This window comes from Erythrolamprus reginae, chromosome 1 (genome assembly GCF_031021105.1).
Source record: "Erythrolamprus reginae isolate rEryReg1 chromosome 1, rEryReg1.hap1, whole genome shotgun sequence".
Taxonomy (NCBI): Eukaryota; Metazoa; Chordata; class Lepidosauria; order Squamata; family Dipsadidae; genus Erythrolamprus; species Erythrolamprus reginae.
This window is the reverse complement of record NC_091950.1, coordinates 91,909,338-91,926,126: the sequence shown is the minus strand read 5'-3', so window position 1 is coordinate 91,926,126 and position 16,789 is coordinate 91,909,338. Positions and strand designations below refer to the sequence as shown.

The 16,789-nt window shown below is 37.5% G+C and overlaps 1 protein-coding gene across 16 annotated transcripts in view; it reads left to right on the top strand.

Moving 5' to 3' along the window:
- The window catches only part of RAD51B (RAD51 paralog B), a 465,772-nt gene that overhangs the window by 209,891 nt on the left and 239,092 nt on the right, over positions 1 to 16,789 (top strand). For all 16 annotated transcript variants that reach the window (XR_011559708.1, XR_011559703.1, XR_011559706.1 and 13 more), the window contains one exon: positions 10,352 to 10,430. Coding sequence is in view for 11 of the 16 variants with exons in the window: in XM_070759080.1 (XP_070615181.1) it covers positions 10,352 to 10,430 (79 nt within the window). In the remaining 5 variants the exon portion in view is untranslated. The remainder of the gene's footprint in view (positions 1 to 10,351; positions 10,431 to 16,789) is intronic.

Below are 16,789 nucleotides of genomic sequence, written 5' to 3'. Positions count from 1 at the left end.
TTGGACCGCCAGTTTTGACATCCCTGATCTAAAACTATGGAAATATTTATACTGAGTAAACTCAAAGTTTCTGCTTAAGTACCATTTGTTTAGTTACTGTTCAAAGTTATGACAGTACTGTACTGAATGAGGAAATTTACAGCTGTTTGTTGTAGTGGCAGCTGTCACAGTGTCCCTGCATCCAGGTGATCTCAAATCTGGTGCTTGGCAACCAGTTCACAATTGTGACTGATGCAGCATCTTGCAGTCATGTGATTACCGTTTGCACCCTTTTAGGAATAGATCTGAGTAGACTACCTTTCCTGTGTATACCACCTTTCAACCGGCAAAGTCAATAGAGAATCTGGTGGGAGGTGGCACCTAATAACCACAATTAGAATTTAAGTTACAAGTTGACATAATTTCATGACATTATTTAATGTCAGGGTTCCTGGATTCAATTGCTGCCATTACATGATAACTCTCTCTAAAGCAGGAATTTTGTAGTGACAATTGTTTGTTGGTGGCAACTGCTTCAAACAGCAGAAAAGGAAGTGAAGGCCGTTTGTCTGTAGAGTCAGCAAGAGTTGGACCCAACTTGATGACCCTTAACTATTGAAACTACAAGAGCATAAAAGTCTTAGTAAGACCCTCACTTTTGATAGACCTACATGATAGACCTATTTCTTCAAGGAGTGTTTTTAATAGGAAAGTGAACACAAGAACAAGGGGACACAGTCTGAAGTTAGTTGGGGGAAAGATCAAAAGCAACATGAGGTGTAGTGATGTATGTTGAGAACTCTATAAATTCCAAACAAATATTTAAGGATAATGAGGGTAGAATATTGATTGTACAAGTTGATATTGAACCTAGACCTTTAGCTGTTGTCTCTATTTATGCTCCAAATGAAGATCAAATGACATTTTATAAAAATTTGCATCAAACAATAATAGACTTAGCTATTGATAATGTATTAATAATAGGTGATTTTAATGCCATCGCGAATAGACAATTAGATCACTCAGGGGGGGGAGGTAACAATAAAAGGAAAAGAAACAAAAAGACAAGTAGGAATTTGCTACCTAGTACTTTTCAAAAAATGAAAGGGGAATTATTGTTAAATGATATTTGGAGGGAAAGATACCCCCACAAGAGACAATATACTTTTTACTCTAACCCCCACAAAATATGGACAAGAATAGACATGGTATGGGCACCAAAAACGGTGGCAGAACAAATAAGGGATGTAGAGATAGATGCTAACACGTGGGCCGATCACAATCCAATAGTGGTTTCTATGAGAATGAATAACAAACAGAATAATTGGCGGATGAATAGAAATATATTGAATGATAAGAAATATAAGGATTGGATCGAAAAGGAATTAAAAATATTTTTTGAAATTAACAAAAACTCAGAAACTACCCCACAGAACTTATGGGATACAGCTAAAGCTTATATAAGAGGATTAACAATATCTTATACTGCAAAACATAACAAGGAAAATAAATTAAAATATACACAATTAATAAATGAATTGAAACAATTAGAATTTTTATCACAGCAACATATTAAGAACAGAGACTTAAAAACAGAAATAAATGTAATTAAGCATAAAATTAGAATTATAGAACAAAACCAAATAACTGAAAAAATTAAGAGAGCAAAGCAACACTACTTTGAACATGCAAATAAACCAGGCAGATGGTTAGCATATAAACTTAGAAAACAGCGTCAATCAAAATTAATTAAAAAACTAGAAGACAAAGATGGTACAATAAAATATGATACAGAAGGAAAGGCAGATATTGTGTATAATTTTTATAAAGATCTATATGCCAAAGATAATGTTAGTGAAGATGAAGTTTTTAACTATTTACAAGCTTCAAAATTACCACAAATAACAGAAGACCAACAGGCCACCATGGACGGACCAATAACAATGGAAGAACTCCTAACAACAATTAAAAAACAGAAAAGCAACAAGGCCACAGGCCCAGACGCCATACCGGCAGAATGGTATAAGATAGAAAATGAAACAATAAGAAGCCATATGTTAGAAACCTTCAATCTATGTAGACTTGTGGGTAAAATTCCTAAATCTTGGTCAGAATCACTGACAACTTTAATACATAAACAGGGCACAGACCCAGAAAAAATTAAAAACTATAGGCTCATATCATTATTAAATGTAGATTATAAGATATTCATTGCCATTTATGCAGACAGACTTAAAAGAGTTATAAATGGAATAATACACCAAGACCAAAATGGGTTTCTACCAGGGAGACAAATTAAAAATAATCTTAGAACAGTAATAAATACATTAGAGTATTATGAACAATATCCAGGCAAGACAGCATCTTTAATGTTTCTAGATGCTCAAAAGGCCTTTGATAACGTCAATTGGATATTCATAAAAATGCAACTAAATAAAATGAGATTTGGCCCAAAATTTGTTAACTTAATAGATACTATATATTCAAAACAAACAACTAACATAATATTGAACAACAATCAATTACCAACACTTGATATAAATAAGGGAGTTCGCCAAGGTTGCCCTATATCACCATTGTTATTTATCATGATTCTTGAAACTCTATTAATTAAAATAAGAGCAGATCCTAAAATAAAAGGTTTAACTGTAGGAGATGAAACTTATAAAGTTCAAGCATTTGCAGATGATTTAACCTTCATAATTGAAGAACCGATAATAACAGTTCCTACTTTATTGCAAGCTATTGAACAATATGGAAAGGTAGCAGGTTTAAAGATAAATAAAAGCAAAACACATTTTCTGACTAAAAATATGAACAAAATACAAGAAACTAAACTAGAAAGCATCTCTGGAATAAAGACTGTAAAAAAAGTAAAATACTTAGGAATAAATTTAACAGCGAAAACAATAACATTAAAAAATGATAATTATATAAAATTATTAACAGAAATTAAAAAAGATTTAGCAATGTGGAATAATCTGAAAATATCATTCTTAGGAAGAATCACAACAATTAAGATGAATATTTTACCTAAGGTTTTATTTCTCTTCCAGGTAATTCCAATAAATCCAGGGGGAATTTTTTTCAAAACTTTAACAAACCTAGTTAAAAAATTTATATGGCAAGGGAAAAAAGCAAGGATAAAAATGAACTGCTTAGAAGATATCAAAGAAAGAGGAGGATTTGGCCTTCCAAATTGGAAATTATACTATCAGGCGGCCGCATTAACATGGCTCAGAGAGTGGATAACTCTAGACAATAAAAGAATACTTAACTTAGAAGGACATGATCTTATGCTTGGATGGCACGCATTTGTATGGTACGATAAGGAAAAAAATCATTCATATTTTAAAAGGCATACATTAAGGAAGTATCTACTAGAAGTTTGGAAAGACATAAAGAAAAATCACTTTTTAACTATCCCAGAATGGCTAGCTCCCCTAGAAGCAATAACGCATCCAAAGTCTATAAAAGACAAGAAAATAACTTATAGATATAAAGAATTATTAAATGACCAGATGAAGCTAAAATCTAGGATTAAATTACAAGAAGAAGGGATAATAATAGACTGGTGGCATTATGCTCAGATTCGATCTAGATACCAGAAGGATAAAACTCTTTATATTTTCAATAAAAGTAAGAATCTTTTAAGCAATTTAATTACTATTAATTCAATAAAAATGATAGGGAAAATATATAAATTTCTCATCGCTCATAAAAATATAGAGTTGACTTTAAAAGATACTATGATAAGATGGTGTAGAAATATTGGTAAGGAAATAGACATAGATACATGGGAGAAAGTTTGGATTAATAACTGGAAAATGACCAAATCAGTTTCATTAAAAGAAAACCAAATCAAAATGTTTTACAGATGGCATCTCCCACCAAATAGGATAGCAAAAATGTTTCCCAAAACATCCCCATTATGCTGGAAATGTAAGAAGGATATAGGAACCTATTACCATCAATGGTGGACATGTGGTAAAGCTAAAATATATTGGAAGATGATAGAGAAAATATTAAAAGAAATAATAAAGCAAGATATAGATAATACCCCGGAATTTTACTTATTAGGAGTTACTAATCAGACCTACAAGAAAGAAATTCTTTATTTAATTATACACATATTAACCGTGGCTAGAATAATATATGCGCAAAATTGGAAAGGGGAGGAAATCCCCAAGGAAGAAGAAGTTATAGCTAAAATATTAGATTGCGCTGAAATGGACATGATGACAAGAAGATTAAATGATCAAGAAGATACTAAATTTTATGAAACATGGAACAATGTTTATAAATGGATAGATAAGAAAAAATAAGATATACACATTTATTTTTAGTTAATTTTTTGTATTTGTTTTTACCTAGGTGATAACAATATTAATACTAGTTTAAATGCATTTGTTTTTTTTTCTATGATTATGACATAGTAGTTCATGTATAACTATAAGTAACATATCAAGAATTTTGATGTATAATAGTTGAAATTAGTTTGAATGTTTTGTTTGATGAATATGGCATTCTACTATAGTAATTAAGATTACATTAAAGGTATTTTTTGATGACTATGTTATACTAACTTTACCTAATATTTACATTGTATTCAAGATTCGTAAAACTTTAACTCAAATTTACTAAACCTTTTAACATTTAACATATATTCAATTATGTATTCTTTTTTTGTATCTGAATGTATACTTTCAAAAGAAGCGGGGGAAATACACCCCCACTTTATGTTTAGTGTTTGTATGTGTGTCTGTTTATTTTATGAAAATTAATAAAAAAATTGAAAAAAAAAAAAAGAGAAAATATTATTTTACTGAAAGAGTAGTAGATCCTTGGAACAAAGTTCCAGCAGACGTGGTAGATAAATCCACAGTAACTGAAACATGCCTGGGATAAACATATATCCATCCTAAGATAAAATACAAAAAACAGAATAAGTGCAGACTAGATGGACCATGAGATCTTTTTCTGCCGTCAGACTTCTATGTTTCTGTTTCTATGATTGTCTTGATCCTGATGATCTACTCTAGTTGCCTCTTTCTTTGAAGGAAATATAGTAACTTGCCCTAAGGTATGGAAAGCATTTTCATTGCAGGTTTGCACCATCATTGCATTTGCCTCCCATCCAGAGCTGCCTTTGCTGGTATTACATTACTCAAAGCAAACCACTGACATTGGTTCCTAAACCAGTTCTTGCTGTGTTGTATATGTGTCTGGCAGTTTCATGCTCTCCCAGTTACAAAAGAAATGTGTGGGCTAGCAGATGTTAGATATAAATGGAAAGAGGCTGCTTGTGAGGACAACTCTACAGATGTAGCTTCAAGTAAAATCTGGCATGCTTTTTCAATCCTGGAAGGAGCCCAAGTCTTCCTGTCTTCACACACCATATCCAATAGTTGTAATTCTTCCTATCCCCAGTGTTAAAGTCGGTCATTTAGCTTTCCTCCCCATCTTCAGATGGACTGTCTGCCTTATTTTATTTTTTAATTATACTATGAACATTTATTAAAGTAAACATGCATTCATCACTTAAAATTAAAGGAAAATTCATCAAACCTCTCCCCATATCATCATAAATTCCAGCCAATTATCTCTGAGAATAGCTCAGCAGTGCAAACTGAATTGTTTACTTTCTCTTGAAACTTAGAGAGGAATTAAAGTCCTCTTTGTTAGACATACCCAGTTCCATTGTTAGACGTACTAGGTTTCTGCAACAGTTCATCATATGCTTTAGCTTCCAGGCGCCTAATAATCTTTGTGATTCTTCTCTATACTCTTTCTAGAGTTTCCACGTCTTTTTTGGATTAGATTGACCACAACTAGGCACAGTATTACAAATGGTCTTATTAAGGCAATATATAGTACAGTATTCCCTCGATTTTCGCGGATTCGAACTTCGCGAATAGCCTATACTACGGTTTTTCAAAAAATATTAATTAAAAAATACTTTGCGGTTTTTTTCTATACCACGGTTTTTCCTGCCTGATGTCATCATACATCATCGCCAAACTAATAATTTTTGCAAATAAATAACAAAAAAAATATTATTGTTAATAAATAATTGTGTTTATAAATATCAGGATCACTAAGGGTCTTATTCAATTGATGAGTACCAGTAATAATGGTGAGTAAATTGTTGTTAAGGGAATGGGAAATGGTAATTTAGGGGTTTAAAGTGTTAAGGGAAGGCTTGGGATACTGTCCATAGCCAGAAATGGTGTATTTACGTCCGCATCTCTACTTTGCGGAAATTCGACTTTCGCGGGCGGTCTCGGAACGCATCCCCCGCAAAAATCGAGGGAACACTGTACTACTAATGCTTCATATGATCTTCATTTGTAGGGTCACCACAACATGAGGAACTGTATTAAAGGTCGCAGCATTTGGAAGGTTGAGAACCAATGTGAATCTAAAGTATTGACTATTCTGCCCCACATAGTCTAATCCTTCAAGGCAGGATTAGACAGATTCATGGATGCCAAGTGTATCGGTGGTTACTGAAACGGATGTCCATGTGCCGCCTCTATGTTGGTTGAGGCAGGCAGGTTTCCCTTGAGTACCATTTGTTAGGGGTCAGGGGAAAGGGAGGGTTTTGCCTTCTCTTCTCAAGATCCCCATGGACAATTGGTGGGCCACTGTGTGACACAGAATGCTGGACTCCATGGGCTTTGGCCTGATTCTGCATGGCTCTTCTTATGTTCTTATGTTTTTACATAGTGATGTCTGCAAATTTGATAAGTTCCCTTTCCATTATCTAAATTTGTGATGGCGAACCTATGGCACGCTTGCCAAAAGTGGCACGCAAAGCCATGTCACCGGACACGTGTGCCCTTGCCTGTTTGTCTTCTGGGTTTCTGGTGCACATGCGCAAGTGACAATCAGCTGTCCTTTGTGTGCACGACAGTGCCGAAAACTAGTGTGTGCATGCACGACAGCCAGCTGATTGTCAGGTGTGCATGCACGCCAGAACCTGGAAATTTAGGTTTTCTGGAGCATGATCCTCCCACGCACATGGCAGTGTCGAAAACCAGCCAGCACATGCATACTGGCCAGTTGATCATCGGGCGCACAGGTGTGCTAGAACCAGCAAGTTTGGCTTTTCCAGAATGCAGCATCGATGAGTATAGGCATGACATTTCCACACAACCTTTTCAGCACTCAGTGACCATCATTGACCTAAATCATTTATGAATATGTTGAAGAGCCTTCGGGTACCTTTCTTCTTCCTTCCTTCCATGTGAATAAGCCAAGAAGGCTCCAAGAGTTGTAAACCTAATCCTACGTAGCTTCTTCTCTGGCAATCTCACACTACTTACCAGAGTTTACAAAACTTTTGCCAGACCCATCCTTGAATACAGCTCATCTGTTTGGAACCCATATCGCATCTCAGACATTAACACCCTTGAAAATGTCCAAAGATACTTCACCAGAAGAGCCCTTCATTCCTCCACTCAAAATAGAATACCCTATGAGACTAGACTTTCAATCCTGGGCCTAGAAAGCTTAGAACTAAGATGCCTTAAACAAGATCTAAGTATTGCCCACAAGATCATATGCTGCAACGTCCTGCCTGTCGGCGACTACTTCAGCTTCAACCACAACAACACAAGAGCACACAACAGATTTAAACTTAATATTAACCGCTCCAAACTCGACTGTAAAAAATATGACTTCAGTAACCGAGTTGTCGAAGCGTGGAACTCATTACCAGACTCCATAGTGTCATCCCCAAACCCCCAACTCTTTACCCTTAGATTATCTACGGTTGACCTATCCAGATTCCTAAGAAGTCAGTAAGGGGCGAGTACAAGTGCACTAGAGTGCCTTCCATCCCCTGTCCTATTGCTCTCCTATATCTCCTATACCTTTCTTCTATTCCTATATCTCTTCTTCTATTCTTTCATTGATAGGTTCTATTACTATATCTTCTTTTCTATTCTTTCTTAGATATATTTTACTATGAGTATCTCCTCTATAACATTCATCATGTATTTTACTATGTGTATATTGATATATACCCACTAAAACCCTCATTGTGTATTGGACAAAATAGATAGATAGATAGATAGATAGATAGATAGATAGATAGATAGATAGATAGATAGATAGATAGATAGATTTAGCTCCATTACATACGTGAATATGAAAGCCTGGTGCAAGGGTCTCCAACCTTGGCAGCTTTAAAACTTGTGGACTTCAACTCCCAAACTTCTGGAATTCTGGGAGCTGGAACTACACAAGTCTTTAAGTTGCCAAGGTTGGAGACCCCTGGCCTGGTGTATTTTCTTTGTCTTTATAAAATGGGTATGACATCACTGTAATTGAAACAGAGTTCTGAAAGAACCAAGAGTGTGCTTTGGATCAGCAGCCTTGTTAAGTGGTGCCCTTAGGGTTACAAAGTTGGAAATGCCACTGTGGAAACCACACACTAGGAAATTGCTTTCCAGTGTCTTTTTTTTCCCCTGAGGCAGAATTAAGTGAGGAAATCTGCTTCACATTTGGAATGCATACACATTTAGCAGAAATGGCAGTGATAGAATCTCTTTAGAATCTCATAAATGATCAACATCTCTCTAGAATTTTTAGAAAGTTTATAAGAAAGGGGCTGCTGTGTTTGTGTTGTTTTTTTGCTGAAACATGGATATTTGGCTACGAATGTTTGGCTACGAATGGCCTACGAGTGATTCTGTTGTGGTTAGCTCTGGCCCAGCTCCTGCCCCAAGGACTCTGGGTGTGGGGGAGACATCCACATGCTGCAGGCCTGTTTTGCCCCGGTGGAATCTGTTGATGAAGGCTCCTCTGACCAAGAAGACATGAGTGACGAGGAGGAGAGTGGGGCAGAAAGCTCAGAAGGAGATCAATTATCTAGCTCCTCCTTGGATTCAGAACAAGAGTTAATGATACAGCCACACAGAGCGATGCAGAGCGATGCATAGGCAACAACAACTGAGAGATTATTATCAAAGAAAATGAGGCCACCTGTGGTTGGTTGGGGCTGTGGTAATTAGTAAGGCTGCTATAAATAGCAGCCTGTGGGTTTGGCCATTGTGGAGGATTATCTGATCGTTGTGTTTAGTGACTGCTTTACTGACTTTGACTTTTTGGGTGTTGATTTTTCCCTGCTTTGAAACTAAACCAGAGCAAAGTGTGTTTCACTTTGTGAAAGAAGGACTGTGAATGGCCCACAGCTGCAAGCTAAGTATCACAGAACTGATAAGGGACTTGTACAAATTACCAGTTTGTTTGGAGACGAGTGCTCTTGGCTATACCAAAAGAGGGCTTGGTTTAAGTGAATTTTCATTATAAAGAACATTGTTTTGAATTTTCAAACATGTGTGTGTCTGAAATTTGTACCTGTGAATTTTTGGGAGGATTCTACCAGAGAGCCTGACAGAACAGATTCTAGATTCTTACCAGGAGAACTCCTGTGTAGGATCTCATTGTATCATATTTTTTCTTGGTTTTCATATTCATGCAGAGATGGTTAATACATATACCTTGTTGTGTATTTCAGCAAAATAAATAAAAGATTATATTAAGACAATGTGGAACTTTGGAAAATTTAACTCAATAAATTGGAAATGCAAGTCAATGAGGAAAAGATATGATATAATTACCATTATGGAAACTTGGTGGGATGAAACTGACAAATGGAATATAAAATGTTAATACAAATTTATAATGCCTTGGTAAGGCCACACTTGGAATACTGCATTCAGTTTTGGTCGCCACAATGCAAAAAGGATGTTGAGACTCTAGAAAAAGTGCAGAGAAGAGCAACAAAAGTGATTAGGGAACTGGAGGCTAAAACATATGAAGAATGGTTGCAGGAACTGGGTATGTCTAGTTTAATGAAAAGAAGAACCAGGGAGATATGATAGCAGTGTTCCAATATCACAGGGGTTGCTACAAAGAAGTGTCAGTCAGTCTATTCTCCAAAGCACCTGAGGGTAGAACAAGAATCAATGGGTGGAAACTAAATAAGGAGAGAAGTAACTTAGAACTAAGGAGAAATTTCCCTGACAGTTAGAACAATTAATCAGTGGAACAGCTTGCCTCCAGAAGTTATGAACGTTCCAACACTGTAAGTTTTTAAGAAGATGTTGGGTAACCATTTGTCTGAAGTAGTGTAGGGTTTCTTGCCTGAGTAGGAGGTTGGACTAAAAGACCTCCAAGGTCCCTTTCAACTCTTGTTATTATTATAAATAGAACTTGAAGTAGGTTTTCATAAATGGTGGAACAAATTCTTTGTAGAGCCAGTATGAGAAAATATATTAGTGCTGTTTATCCAGCTGAGTTCCTCTGGACACCTTAATAATCAATATACCATATGTGGTTTCATTTTGTTTTATTTTTGCAGATCCTGGTTGCTAAGACCCCTATTGCTCCATTGACATCTTTTGTATACATTATTGAGAATTCTGGTTTGGTTCTCCAAGGTAAGACCACGATAAAATGAGCTTTGTCTTACTATAGTTAATGTGCTGATGGATGTAAGTGCTTAAAGCTCCTTTTCCCAGTCTGGTACTCTCCACATGTTTAATTTGAGCTCTCTGCATTCAACAAAGCTATTTTCCAGAGAAAACGGGAGTTGGTTCAACCCTGGAAAGAGTCAGATTAAAGAACATAAATCTTAGTTGAATCTCGTTCTTTTTAAACGGAATTTAGTAAATATTTCATATTAGGCAAGTCAATATCAGCCATTTTATATTGATCTTCTCTGAATTCTTGTACCTATGGATGCTGCTGACACTTTGGTGTTAACAAAAATAAATTTAACTGGGGCAATAACCATTGTAATTCACTGAGAGTGAGTTGGGTAGCCACATAAATAAATATCAGTGTGTGGCTGTATCAGATATGATGAATAATCTGTTGCTTTTACAATAATGGAGATCATATTAAGAGTTTGCCTTGGAGAGGTGTCTTAGAGTTTTAGTATTCAAGGGGGGAAAGTTGATTGTGTAGATATACCATCTAAATGTGGGATATATTTGATTGAAACTATAATAATGTAAAACACCTGATAAGTGCACTTACATTTCTGAACGTTTTCTTTATCTCTTAAATGTTTTCCTGTTGTTTGTTTTCTATATGAATAAGTTACTGTAAATGTCAAAATGTCAAAAATATATTTTCTGCTTTCAAAAATTTAACAAAATCACAGTTCCGTTGAATTATGAGTGGGTTGTTCAGATATTATTTACCCTTCAGCTTTATGTCAAATGAACTTTGGGTTGCACATCTTACAAGTGGGATGTGATACCCAAAATAAAAGATCCTGTAACTGAACTAAGAATTTCTCTGGCTATTCAATAGAAACCATCTTATTTATGAGAAGAGCTGATCATATATTTAGAGATCATGTATTTAAACAAACGTGAGAGTCCTCTATTAAGTTACAGACATTGAGAAAAGCAGAACATTTTATAGAGGCTGGTGTTAATGCTGTCTCTTAGAAATCAAGCAAAGACACTTTGGGTCTTTAACACTATCAAGTTCCACATCTCTGAGTTGGAAAAGTACAACTATATAAAAGTGACTATTGCCATTGCTAATCCCTGTTCTATCTCTCAAACTTTTGTCTCCAAGCTGCCAGCCACCTGAATATTCTCCAAAATACATTTTACCTATTTGGGGTTGCCCAACAGGGGGAAAAAATATGATAAATCTGTCTCACTCATGGGCTGAGGATGAGATGAAGATAGCATCATAAAGGCCTGGCACACAAAGAGATTGCCATGGCATGTTTGTGCTGTGATTCGGGGACATGGGAATACGATATATAAAACGCACCTATATTTTATATATCTTTTCTCCCATCCATATATCCTTCCTCTACTCTTCATTGATGTATTCTATTCTCATATCTCTTCTTCTATCCCTTCCCTTATATTTACTACTACACATTTTTATTCTCCTTAACTTTCAATTTGTATTGGACAAAATAAATAAATAAAATAAAATAAATAAAATTTTAAAGGTGGAAAACAAGGAAAAAGGTATTCTGAACCAAATGGTGTAGTCATATATTATTTAATAAAATACCAGTGTAGCAGAATACTTTTTACAAACTTCAAGCTTGACAGCTTTCAGACTAATGCAGGGGTAGGCAAAGTTGGCTCTTCTATGACATGTGGACTTCAACTCCTAGAATTCCTGAGCCAATCATGGTAGCTCAGGAATTCTGGGAGTTGAAGTCCACATGTCATAGAAGAGCCAACTTTGCCTACGCCTGGACTAGGAATTCAACTCCCAGAATTCCTCCTCCAGTCATGCTAGCTCAGGAATGGGAGTTGAAGTTCATAAGTCTTAAACTTGTCAAGTTTGAAGACCCTTGCATCCTTAATCCCTATCCAGGGGTCTTCAAACTTGACAGCTTTAAGACTAGTGAACTTGAACTCTGAGAATTCCTCCGCCAATCATTGTAGACTTGTAGACAATCATTGTTGTAATTAGAAGGGAAAATCAACCCCATTTTATGCAAAAACCGGGCCATTTTTTGCCTGTTTTTTTCACAATAATTGGGTGGGCTAAGGATCTGGGAAGCCTGCAGAGAACTCCTGGGTGCTGAGGGATAGCAAAAATCCCCCCATTTTTGTTAAAAAAAGAGCAATTTTTACCAATTTTTTCACCAAAAAAATGAGACATTTTTGCCTTCCCCCAGTCCTCAGGAACTCTCTGCACGCTTACCAGACCTTTTGCCCACCCCATTTTCCCACAGGTGAAAAATGGTTTGTTTTTCACAAAAAACAGGGGCATTTTTGCCACCTCAGCACCTAGGTGCTCTCTGCAGGCTTCCCAGACCCTCTGTCCAAAAAAAATGGGATGCAGGGACGGGCCTTCAGGACAGCAAAAATGGCTATATTTGGTGTATAAGACGCGCTGACATTTCCACCCTCCTTTGGGGGGGAAATATGTGTTTTATACTCCATAAAATATGGTATTTATTGGTATCAAATTGGGGTGGGTTCCACTTACCTTTGCTACGGTGTGCATTGCGTGTGCGATTCCTTGTGCAATTTCACTTCCGCGTATGCTCAGAAGGTGGTTTCAGCCTGAAACACAGTTGAGGAGCTGCTCAGCTATGCTTCGGGCAAAGAAATAAAGGTCGGTATTAACCTGAGGGTGGTCGGGAGGGCTTTTTTCAAAGCAGAGGATGAGGAGAAGCCATCCAACCAATGGAAAAATCGCTGAAAATCCTGACAAAAAAGATGGGGGCACACAGACGGCACATCCGTGATGCTAAGATTACATCACATCAAACGGTTTGGGTGATCTGGTCCAAACCAGGAGGAACCCATCCCTGTATCAAATTCTTTATTATCTTTTGATGTATATTATTTTTGGAAACTACCTGGATAATCCCTACAGTTTTCAGAAGTAGTTTACCATTGCCAGCTTCCTAGCGCTGAAGGTGAGTGACTGGTCCATTGTCACCCAGCTAGTTTCATGGCTCAAGCTGTACTAGAATTCACAGTCTCCCAGTTTCTAGCCTAATGCTTTAACCACTATATCAAACTGGCTCGCTGTCTTTTTTTAATGGTCTTATATCTGAGTGCAGTATAAAACAAAAAATAAAAAAGCAAATCATCTTACGAACTTAATTGGTCCCGGAATGAGGTTTGTAAGGTGAAAAGTTTGTAAGACGAAACAATGTTTCTCATAGGAATCAATAGAAAAGCGATTAATGCATGCAAGCCCAAAACTCATCCCTTTTGCCAGCCGAAGCGCCCGTTTTTGCTCTGCTGGGATTCCCCTGAGGCTCCACTCCATGTGAAACCCCATGGAGGTGTCTTTTGCATCGCAAAAACACGGAAGTCCTCAAAACCCCACCTCTGGACTTCCGTGTTTTGTGATGCTGCGATTTCGCTGAGGCTCCCCTCGCTGGGAAACCCTACCTCCAGACTTCTGTTACCAGCGAAGCACCCGTTTTTTCACTTCTGGGATTCCCCTGCAGCATCGCAAAAACATGGAAGTCCAAAGGTGTTTCCAATGGAGGTGAGTCTCAGGGGAATCCCAGCAGCGCAAAAACGGGCGCTTCACTGGCAACAGAAGTCCGGAGGTGGGGCATCCCAGTGGCGGCGGCTTGAGTTTGTAAGGTGAAAATAGTTTGTAAGAAGAGGCAAAAAAATCTTAAACCACGGGTTTGTATCTCGAAAAGTTTGTATGACGAGGGGTTTGTAAGACGAGGTATCACTGTATTGGCAACAATCAGTACTGTAAAATAGGTTTGTGAGCCGCAAATACGCTGTTGCTCTTACCACATATAGAGGTTAGAAAAAGAAAGTATCCAAATAATAAACAGGTATGCCCATGTTTCACCATCACTCCGCAGTCTGCATTGGCTGCCGATCAATTTCCGGTCACAATTCAAAGTGTTGGTTATGACTTTAAAGCCCTTCATGGCACTGGACCAGAATATCTCCGAGACCGCCTACTGCCGCACGAATCCCAGCGACCAATTAGGTCCCACAGAGTGGGCCTTCTCCGGGTCCCGTCAACTAAACAATGTCGGTTGGCGGGCCCCAGGGGAAGAGCCTTCTCTGTGGCGGCACCGACTCTCTGGAACCAACTCCCCCCAGAGATTAGAACTGCCCCTACTCTCCCTGCCTTCCGTAAACTCCTTAAAACCCACCTCTGCCGTCAGGCATGGGGGAACTGAAACACCTCCCCCGGGCATGTTTAATTTATGCATGGTATGTTTGTGTGTGCGTCTGTTAGTTTATGGGGTTCTTTTAAAGCTTGTATAAATTTAAAGTTTTCTGATTATTTATGATTTGTTCTACTCTGTTGTGAGCCGCCCCGAGTCTTCGGAGAGGGGCGGCATACAAATCTAAATAATAAATAAATAAATACAGTGTTCCCTCGATTTCCGTTGGGGATGCGTTCCGAGACCGCCCGCGAAAGTTGAATTTCCGCGAAGTAGAGATGCGGAAGTAAATACACCATTTTTGGCTATGAACAGTATCACAAGCCTTCCCTTAACACTTTAAGCCCCTAAATTACCATTTCCCATTCCCTTAACAACCATTTAATCACCATTATTACTGGTACTCACCATTGAATAAGACACTTAGTGATCCTGATATTTATAAACATAATTATTTATTAACAATTATTATTATTTTTTGTTATTTATTTGCAAAAATTATTAGTTTGGCGATGACATATGACGTCATCGGGTGGGAAAAACTGTGGTATAGGAAAAAAACCGCGAAGTATTTTTTAATTAATATTTTTTGAAAAACCGTGGTATAGGCTATTCGCGAAGTTCGAACCCGCGAAAATCGAGGGAACACTGTACATAGGTGTGTTTTTACCCCCCAGGCTATCTTAAGAAAGTAGGAAGCTTGATGAAAACGAGAGTCATTTTCACATTGGAAAATGCATTGAGAGGAGTTAGATAGAAACTGCCGTCTACACTGGTGGTAGGGGAACATTATCCTTGTAATGAATGGGGTCTGTTCCACCGGCTGACTGCAGGAGCAACATTTTCATTGATTCTCTATGGTGAGAGTCAGTCAGTGTCAGGAGAAGAGTACATTCAAAGCATATGACAAAGGAACAAGTAGATGAGTGTGGGAACTAGTGAAGAACAACAACTGTCTGAAAAATGAAGTGGAGAGAGGAGGGGGAGAGAGGAATCTCATATCACCCTTCTGCTAAATCGGGAGGCCGTAAAGAATTTGATGTTGGAAAACTTACCTGAAATTTCTTTCATGGCGGAAAGTTGGAAGGAAGCTCAAAAATAGTATCTTTATAGGGTGGAAGGTAAACAGATGGATTTAACAGTTTTTGCAGGCAATTCCTCCTGCCATCTCTAGGGGATTAAGAGATGGGGGTGAAGTCAGGCTGCAGGTTGTTCTGTTTCTTTTGTTCTCTGGCTTGGTGGTTAATAAACCATCAAGACAGGATGAGTAGTGAGGGATTTCACTGACTGCTATTTGATGCAGTTTGAGAGGCTCCTCTGCTATTGTTACAGTTAAAATAGAAAGCGGAACTGTTCTTCATTTGCAAAAAGTTTCCAGAGTCCCAGGCTGAGAGTGAAAAAGCTATTAACATGGTAATGCAGCCCCATTCAGGGAGTGCATCAAAATCCCCTTTGTTGATGTAAATTGCTGCTCTATTGCCTGGTCTCTTTGGATCTCATGGTCTAGGTACAAGCACAAAAAAATTGTTTAGTGTGAAGGGAAAACTCCACCTCTTATATCATTTTAGCAGATTGCTTAAAGGACCAAGAGCACTGCAGTGAGAGACTTCTATGCCTTTGTAAACCTCAAGTACCCGGGCGGTGAAAAGAATCCAATTATTCAGTCACTCTTTTATTGGACCTTTCAATCTTGAGAAACGCTGCTCAACAATTTGGAGACAAGGATGGCTGGTCAAAGGCTTGAGCTAGATTTGGAACCACGTTTCAAATGCATTGTGTGAACGAGGGAAAAGATAAGAAGCAGCCGTGAGTTTTATAGGAATTCACTAAGGCTGCAGAATTCTGGCTTTTAAAATTCAAATTTTGTAAGTATGATCATTTATATGTAGGGACAAATAAAAAGTCTGGTTCTTTTTTTACATTATTGACCATATCCTCTTACTTAGAATTAAACAGTGTCATTTAAACTCTGCAAGAGTAGCCAGTTCTGAAAAAAACTGACCTTTGATTAAACCCATAAAAATATAATTGTGCTCTATGTTCGTGTCACTGTATCTTCCCATTGAGTCTGATTTAATGAGCCTAAATGTGTAGATACAAACCCGCTTCCCCTTCAAGTCTAAAAAATTGCTTTGCAGTTCTAGT